The sequence below is a fragment of the Myotis lucifugus genome, unplaced genomic scaffold (genome assembly GCF_000147115.1).
Source record: "Myotis lucifugus unplaced genomic scaffold, Myoluc2.0 scaffold_7, whole genome shotgun sequence".
NCBI classification, from domain to species: domain Eukaryota; kingdom Metazoa; phylum Chordata; class Mammalia; order Chiroptera; family Vespertilionidae; genus Myotis; species Myotis lucifugus.
The window spans coordinates 16,650,264-16,658,933 of record NW_005871055.1 but is presented as its reverse complement, the minus strand read 5'-3'; the positions used below and the strand labels follow the sequence as shown (position 1 = coordinate 16,658,933).

The 8,670-nt window shown below is 47.9% G+C and overlaps 1 protein-coding gene across 1 annotated transcript in view; it reads right to left on the bottom strand.

Annotated features, from left to right (window-relative positions):
* Positions 1–5,919, bottom strand: part of KL (klotho) — a 43,642-nt gene extending 37,723 nt beyond the window's left edge. Inside the window, 3 exon segments of the mRNA XM_006083611.3 lie at positions 5,108–5,417; positions 5,419–5,513; positions 5,515–5,919. Of these exon segments, the coding sequence (XP_006083673.1) occupies positions 5,108–5,417; positions 5,419–5,513; positions 5,515–5,919 (810 nt within the window).
* Positions 5,920–8,670: the final 2,751 nt, after the last annotated feature.

The following is an 8,670-nucleotide window of genomic DNA, read 5'->3' as shown; positions in this document are numbered from 1 at the left end:
GTGGTCTGCTAGGTCAAGAGTAGATTCAGAATCAGAAGGGTTAGGGTTAAGATGTTTTGTGTGAAGGAGAAAGATCTGATGGGTAGAGCAGGACTGAGAGAGATAATTGGGACTGAAGGGTGAAAAAAGGCCTGGAATCTCTGACCATTTTCCATTGCAGTGACAGCAATTATCTAAATTGTTCAGTGTGTTAAAATTGAAAGTGCTATTTTCAGGCCATTGAGACTTATTATCTAGTTTATGTTGTGGCCAAACAGTGTTACAAAATAAAGTGAGGTGGTTGGGCATGATCTCCCCCGCGACTGTGCAGAGGGAGTGTGGTGTGGCCCACGAGACAGGAAGGGTGAGTGACAGACCACAAATCCAAAGGTGACTGTTTAGGGCAGGCGTCCCTGCTGCTAAACAAATCACCATTAGAAATGAGAGGTGACCCTCTGGACTGGGCATCCCCAATCCAGAAGGACCCAAAGCCAAACGGCTGAGGAATCTTCTGGCCTAGTGCTAGGACTTTCAAGATGAGAGACTTCCAAGAAGTCAGTGAGAGAGAGTGGGCAGAAGACCCGAGACGAGGGGAATTGTGGAACGTCACTCACCTAGAGAAGATTGGCCGGTGTGGGATGGAAGGTCAGCAATGGAGGAGAGATTCCAGGTCCGGTGTCCTCCTTGGCTGGCTGGAGGGGACCCATAAGGGAGGGAGACCTGATCGAGGCTGGCAATCGAGTCACCCGAGTAGGATTTGGAGGTAAGCCCAGGACGAGCTGCCGCTGCCTATTGCTCTCCGAGTAGCAAACTTGGGGTGACTGAAGCCAGGATGATGGCTCCTCTCCCCATGGAACCCTCCCGGGTTTCTGGCACCAAATGTTAGATTGCCGAAGGAGGAACGCACGAGACCAGAGTGGTGAAGGATCACAAATTTATTCAATCACCCGCACACCAGGTGGCTGATCCTGGATGGCTCCAGCACCCAGTAACTGGAGTCAGCAGCTTTTAAAGGACTTTTGGCAGGCTTTTTTCTGGGTGGAGACTTCTTTATGCATACCCAGAGGGGAGATAATAGAATGTGGTCACCACAAGTGAAATGTGGTCTCAGCAAAGGGAATGTCCATAGTGAAATGACCTGAAAAGCCAGTTCGCGGGGGAGGGGTATCAGTTCAATTGCTTGATCAAACCTAACACCCATATAACAGTATCCTTGAGAATACCCATCACTGTACACTGCAGCAGGTGAGGGCAGAAGCAAGGGCATCAGCTAGGAAACTATTCCAATTATCCAGGGAGAATGTGATGGGTGCTCTAACTGTAGTTTTAGATAGGGAGAGAAATGGTTGGATTCTGGATATATTTTGAAAGTAGTTGGAGCTGTTGGAGCTGTTGATGGATTCAAAATAAGACATGAGATAAAAGGAGGATGTAAGGTTTGTGACTTCACCCATCTGAAAGAGCAAAATTGCCACAACGAAGATGGGGAAAAACAGGAGTTTGCATTTGGATGTGTTCAATGTGACATGCCTACTGGACATCTAAGTAGATAAGACAGTAGTCTATTTATATCCAGAGTTCAGAGAAGTTCTGGCTGGAGACTCAAAGTTTGCAGTCATCAGGATATAGAGAGTATTCAAGAAATCACTTGGAGTGAATCTAGAGAAGAGGCCCCAGGGCAAAGTCCTGGGCGTGTCAATATTAGAGGCAAGGTGAGGAGGCATAAGCAAAGGGGACTGAGAAGGGATCACCAGTGAGCTGAGAGGAGAAGAGAGAATAGGGTTCTGGAAGTAAAGTTGAGGTGTGTCAAGAAAGAGAGAAGAGTGGCTAGATAAATATTGCAGACAGGTCGGCTAAGACATGAGCATGGCTGTTAATGTGTATGTTAATTTCAATACCAGTCATGTTTGTACTTTGCATGAGTGCCCAAAGTAATATCTCCCGGCCCCACCTCCTTAAGTGAAATAAGTTGTCTTTTTCCATAGGTGCCCTCTACAAACATTGGCATGACTCCATGGGAGGCCCATGTGTATCTTCAATTCAGTCCTGGTCCTCTCAGAAACCCATGGGCAGAACAAAAAACTCAGAGGCTGAATTCCCAACTACAGGCCTCAATGCTAGTTTTGCAGAGGTCCTCAAAAAAATCTTTCAAGATCTGTGAAGGCACACAGTCCCTCTTCAAGTCTGAGAGAGAGGTGTGTTCTCTTTCTGTGTTATGCGCAGATGAGCAAAGCAATCCAGCCTCCCAGAGCTCTTCAGGGAAATTCTTTCAGTTCTAAGTGCTGTGTCTCTTCTCTCTTCTCTCTTCTCTCTTCTCTCTTCTCTCTTCTCTCTTCTCTCTTCTCTCTTCTCTCTTCTCTCTTCTCTCTTCTCTCGTCTCTCGTCTCTCTTCTCCTCTCTCTCTCTTTCTATCAAGGTTTATCCCAGTATCAGGAACCCACAAAAGATTCCCCCCCTTTATTCATTCTATAGTTTGGCCTGCCTCTGTCCTCCAGCCCAACAATAATTCTTAAATCTCGGGGCAGGTGCGGGGGGGAGGTCGCACATGTAAAATTTCCAGTGTCCCCAGCGGGTATCCTTACCCAATTTTTAAAAGAGTGGAAGCACAGTACAGAACTGAAGGGGAGGGGTGCTGGCCAACTTTATCCTTCAGCAGCATCAGATCCCCAAATGCAAATGAAATGTGAGGAACTCAGTGGCCCCTAACAGCAATATTTAAGCCCCAGCTGAAATGTTCTATTAACAAAACTTGCAGAATATGTTTTATCTCTTCAAGTAAGGTCAAAACTTACCTATCCCCCCTCTCTGCAACACTACAGCAAGAAAGAATATTAAAAACAGAATTAAAATATCTAATGAAAAGATTAATTTAAGATATTCTTTGATAATGACAACTTACTTCATAAGATACAAAAGTGACTAAATTCCAAACCAAAGAAATTTGAAAGCAAAAGTAATGTTTTACAACAACTAGCATTTTGATTGCAGAATCAGCAAAAGCAAGTTTCACCTGTCACTAATTTCCTATGAATTCAGAGTCCACTGCATTCCTGGGAAGGGTGGTTAGTGTTTGGCAACTGTGTGTGTGTGTGTGTGTGTGTGTGTGTGTGTGTGTGTGTGTATGTGTAAGGATCCCAAAATATAACTGAAAAGTTAATCAAAGGGCTGAGAGTGGGCACAAGAATCAAAAGCATGCTATGTAAAATACCAGAGTACAAGAAGGCTCCTGCTGTCTCAGTACCTTACTTTACATATGAAATAATCATGTAAGTCACTAAAATAGCAACTGATGACTTTTGTATACATATGGAGTTTATTACATGCATTCTAAAAATATAACTCATGTGATTTAAATCTAAAGTGGTGATTTTGCAGAAATGGTCTATTTGGTCTTCCAGCTGGTCCACGAATCTCTTATTTTTTTCTGGTATGGACTGAAATTTGCTTATGTCTTCCTCAGAAGAGGGGCCAGTTATTCTCACAATTTTTCTATCACCAACCATAAACAGGTGGTCCTTATGATATTTTGTTTGATTCCTTAAAAGGATGGCCAAACTGAAAAGTTTATTAGCATTGTTCTGAAGTATGTTAATGAAAAGATATATATCAATATGAAATCACTAACATCTCAATTTTTTTCAAACAAATCCAGCATGCTTTTATGATCTATGGTAGCAGATTTTGTGGAGCTGACATACAATGTATTTAGTCATTATTACAACATCACTGGAAGCTCAGAGCACTAAGCCAACTCAATAACCCATATGTGATGCCTCAATTATCTACAGCTTCAATTAAAAGTATTCAGAAGTGTTCTGTCTTGAATTTGTTCAAAATGCATGGCTTAATTCTTAGTGAGTCACCAAAATACAGTACCAAAAGTTAAACATTTGCCCTAACTGGTTTGGCTCAGTGGGTAGAACGTCAGCCTGCGGACTGAAGGGTCCCGGGTTCGATTCCAGTCAAGGGCACGTGCCTGGGTTGCGGGCTTAAACCCCATTAGGGGACATGCAGGAGGCAGCCAATCAATGACTCTCTCTCATCATTGATGTTTCTATCTCTCTCTCCCTCTCCCTTCCTCTCTGAAATCAATAAAGATACTTTAAAAAAAAGTTAAACATTTGAACACTTTTATTAAAATGTTTGTACATACACATAAAATATTCTCTTGATACAAAACTATACAAAGTGTACCAACAACTGACATCATTATAAATGAACGCTCAAATCAATGAGACCTAATCTTGAACACTAAGAAGAAAAAGGAGGAAGAATTTTTTGAGACAACTTGATCGTAGCATATCAACACTTTGTACTGTCAAATATTATGAAGCTTTTTGTACAACGGTGTTCAAATCATTTTTTTTTTTTCAGATTAAGAATATCTTCCGGAGGAATCCTTCCAATTGACGAGAGCATCATGGAAACACACTTGGAGGACATCTGTAGTTATGTGCTTTTATGGCTAGCTTTGTTTAAAATTGTTTTAGGGTTTCTCACACCCCTGCCAATTAAATAAGGTTAGACAGAAAGAACTTCCAAAGACATGTAAACCCAGCTCTCCACGATATGCGATTTTGACACCTCTGCATTGCTGCGCTGTGCACTGAGTCACAAGCAACACAGATCTTACTGGATTAACATTGAACTCCTGCCATCTCCACAAACCCTAGCAGAGTAAAGCTGTCTCCGCAGCTTCTGAACAAACTTGGTCTTTCATTCACCCTCCTCATCCTCCCCATAGCAACTATTAATAAATCCTCCCGCCTTACATTGGGAGATTTCTCTACACCCAGAGAAAGGAGCTCCCTTTTCTCCGGGAGAAACTGATTCCATTATCTTCCTGACAAATGGTCTCCAAAGGGCACTCACTCTGGGCACTCATTGGCGCGCCCACTGCGGAGTTTCCTTCCCATTCCAAACTCCACGCCCTCCAAAGAAAGCCAACTGCTCGGTCTCTTCCCCCCACTTCACACACCCCCAAATCCCCCGCACCCCACCGCACTGCCCGACACGCCTCCTGCGACTCCCGAGTGATCACACAAACATCTCAGGCACCCCTCTTGACCCTGGAGTCTCCAGAGGCCCTGTCCCGGGCGTGGCCCTCCGCCTGGCCCCTCGAACTCACCAACAGGAGGTTGTGCGCCACCAGGTACCCGAGCCGAGCGCTACCCTGGACGCCGGGGGCCAGGCGCCCAGTGGCGTAGCCATGCCAGGCCACCACGTAGGGATTGTCGATAGTGATCCAGTACTTGACCTGGCCGCCAAAGTGGCGGAAGCAGAGCTCGGCGAAATCCCTGAAGTGGTCCGCCAAGGCGCGGTTGGCCCAGCCGCCATAGGCGTCTTGCAGACGCTGGGGCAGGTCCCAATGGTACAGGGTGACCACAGGCTGCACTCCCAGCTCCCTCAGCCGCTCCAGCAGGCGTCGTAGTAGCGCAGCCTTCGCGGTTGGGGGTGCCCGCGCTGCCATTGGGGAGCACTCGCGCCCACGAGATGGAGAAGCGGTAGTGGGTGACCCCGAGCTCACGCAGTCCCCTCCGTGTCGCGAAAAACGTTGTTGTAGCTGTCGCTGGCCACGTCCCCGGTGGCGGGCAAGGACTGTGACAGGGCACCCGACGGCAGACCGGCTACCGGGGGGTCTCCTGGGAGTGTTGGGGGTGAGTGGGTGAACGTGTCCCAGATGGACTCCCCCTTGCCGTGCTGCCGCCAGCCGCCTTCTGTCTGGTAGGCAGCGGTGCCCACAGCCCAGAAGAAGCCGTCGGGGAAGGTGTCATGGAGGAGGCCAGCATCCTCGGGGGCCAGAGGGCGCGCGAAGCGGGCCCAAGTCTGCACACCGTCTCCAGGCTCAGCGCGCAGAAGGCGACCTCCCAGGGCCAACAGCAGCAGCAGCGGCGGCAGCGGTGGCGACCGCGGACAGCGTGGCGGGGCGCGGGCCGGCATACTGCTTGTGATCCGGGCCCCGGGGCCCCCGCGCCATCCCTTTATGCTCGCGCCCCACCGCGCCGCCCACCCCGCGCCGGCGTGCCCACCCCCGCTTCCCGGGGGGCCGGGTTGGCAATAATTACCTGAGAGCCGGCGCCTGCCCCGCCTTGCAAAGGGCGGAGGGGGGAGACAAGGGCGCAAAGACCAGCAGTTGCCAGGGGAAGGGGAGCGACCGCCTGCAAGGGGCAGCAAGCTCCGCTCCCGGACGTCAGAGAAAAGGCACCTGTTCCTCGCTGCGCCTGGGAGCCACAGAGGATGTTTGGGCGACCTAAGTTCTCTGTGCGCTGCCTTCTCTTTCCCACCTCCTCGCGCTCCAGGAAGAATCCGAGGAGTGGGTGTTGGTCCGGGAGGTAAATGCAGCCAACCAACTTTCCCTGAGTCTGGCGCGGGGTCTTTGCCAGCCTCATGGGTCCGCCACCTGGAGGCACCAACTTTCTCTTTTCTACCCCTGGGAGGCCAAGAAAAGCTTTAGATTTACGTGACTAGAGCCAATTAGGAATTGGCTGAAGCCATATTGGGATGGCAAGGTGGGGAGACTTATGTCGGAACTTTGAATGTTGCAAGACAAGGAATGGAGGTGGACTTTCCTTAAAGCCTTTATGTGAGAACCAGGCACTTGCGCAGGGCCAATGGCTGTCCTCCAGGCCCCACTCTAGGAAGCCCTGGAGGAAGTCATAGGAGCTGTATGGTTGTCTTGGGACTCTCCTTTACTGTTATTTATTTATTTTAGTTGAAAAGTCATTCTTATTGAGGAATTTGGAGGGAAAGTCTCATAATAGTAAAAATACTAAAGTTGAATGTAAAAAATAACGCAATGGTGCTGCGCAGTGCCTGGCCAGGAGGCGGAGAGCGCAGGGACTGCCCCTCCAGGGCGCAGGCTGGGCGGCAGGAGAGAAGCTTCCAGGAGAAGGCGCTACCAGGGGAAGCGTCTGGGAGGGAGGAGAGAGTGGGGGTTCTTCTCTAAGGTTAGCCCCAAATGCACATGAACAGCATAATATACAGCGACGGGCTCAGCCTGCTCCTGCTCGGCCAGCCTCAGCCTAGCCCGCCTTGGGACTGCCACTTGGCCCCACGGAGAGAGAGGGGGCCGGGCCAGCATGCCACAACCGGGTTGCTTCTGGTGCCTCTGGCTGTGCAGGGAGAGGTGACAACATGGGACAGCTGGCGAGAGGGGCTGAGGGGGCACGGGCAGAGCCCACTGGACCCCCAATGGCAAGTGGCTGCAGAAGTCCTCAGCGTTTCCTATGCGAATCTCGTCCGAAGACCGAGGACACGTCTGGAGAACTGGGTGAAATAAATTAAGAAAAACCGCAGGACAACCTTCCTTCTGAGTGCGGACAGCTCTGCCCACAGCATGAAGGCCTTCCCTTGCGTGCTAGGAGGAGTGTGGTTCTCCAAACGCATCCAGAGAGCAATAAAGATCATCGCTGCAGGCTCCCTCCCGACCTACGGAGGTGGTGTCCAGTCTGTGGCACCCATGTGGGTCCACCAGCGCCGGGTTGGCCCTCCTCTCTGGCTGAGAAGAACTGTGGGAAGTGGGGCCTTGTCGTCTTGGAGTTAGCAGGGAACTTGTCTATGTAAAGTTTTGCTGGAGCCAGAGGTTCCTGGATCCCAAAATGTCTCTGAGCTGTGAAGGGAGAGAGAAGGAGGGATTTAACACAAGCATCCACTCCCTCTGCAACAAAATAGGATCAGGACATCTTTCCAGTTGCCAAAGGGGCCTTTGGACAGCTGTGGAGACACTTTGTCCATTTGAGTATGTGTGTATGTGAAGCCTGGTCTCCACCTTTGTGATCTTGGCCAGGACAAACTTTAGGATCCTCATCTATCAAATGGAGACAGCTGACTTGTTGGTCCTGCCACCTTAGAGGCTCGTGGAGCTCAAATGAAAAATGTGCACACAGATGATTCAAACATGAAGCATCCAGACAAGTGTAAGATCTTACTAATAAATACCTTTACCTCCCATTCCAGGACCTTGTGCCCCAGTCTCCACACACTGGCATTGTGTTGAATGATGAAGAACCTCACAGAGGTACATCCATCTTATCCATTGATCATCCCTGCGCTGTTTCATACACACTTAAAATCAATAAAGTCTTAAATATTACAGATTAAGGTACTTTTATTAATCCTCTTAAAATGAAAGCACAAGAAATGTATTTCAATATTGTATTAAATACTCCCAACTGCAACTAGCATATAGCATATATTTTCATAATTAGTAAGATTAAGCCATCAGACTGGAACAAGAATTATTGCCATTCTTACATGTGGCATTTCTATTTTTCAATAAACATAAAATAAAAAACAATGACACTTCAGCAATTAAAAAAATTACATCACTCAACTGCACAGTCACACTCTCTTCCAGCTAAATTAAAAAGCTTCTACTAGTATGTCTGCATGCAGGATCATATTTCCTTTCTAGAGCTGAAGATTGGAGTGTTTGCTGCTTTGTAGCTTGTTAAGTTTCTATTAAAAATGCTTCATGGGTTTCATGGAAAATAGCTTAGGCAAAGTGTTCACTTATTGATGTGTGGTCTGTTTGCTCAGGACATATTGTATCTATTGCTACTTTTATTTAACCAACAGTAAAAAAAAATTTTAAGGCTTTTTTAATTTTTATTTTTTAGAACAGTGATTTACAAAAAGGACTAAGTTGACTAAATTCTTCACATTTAAAGTTTATGCCTCCCTGTGGGTGTG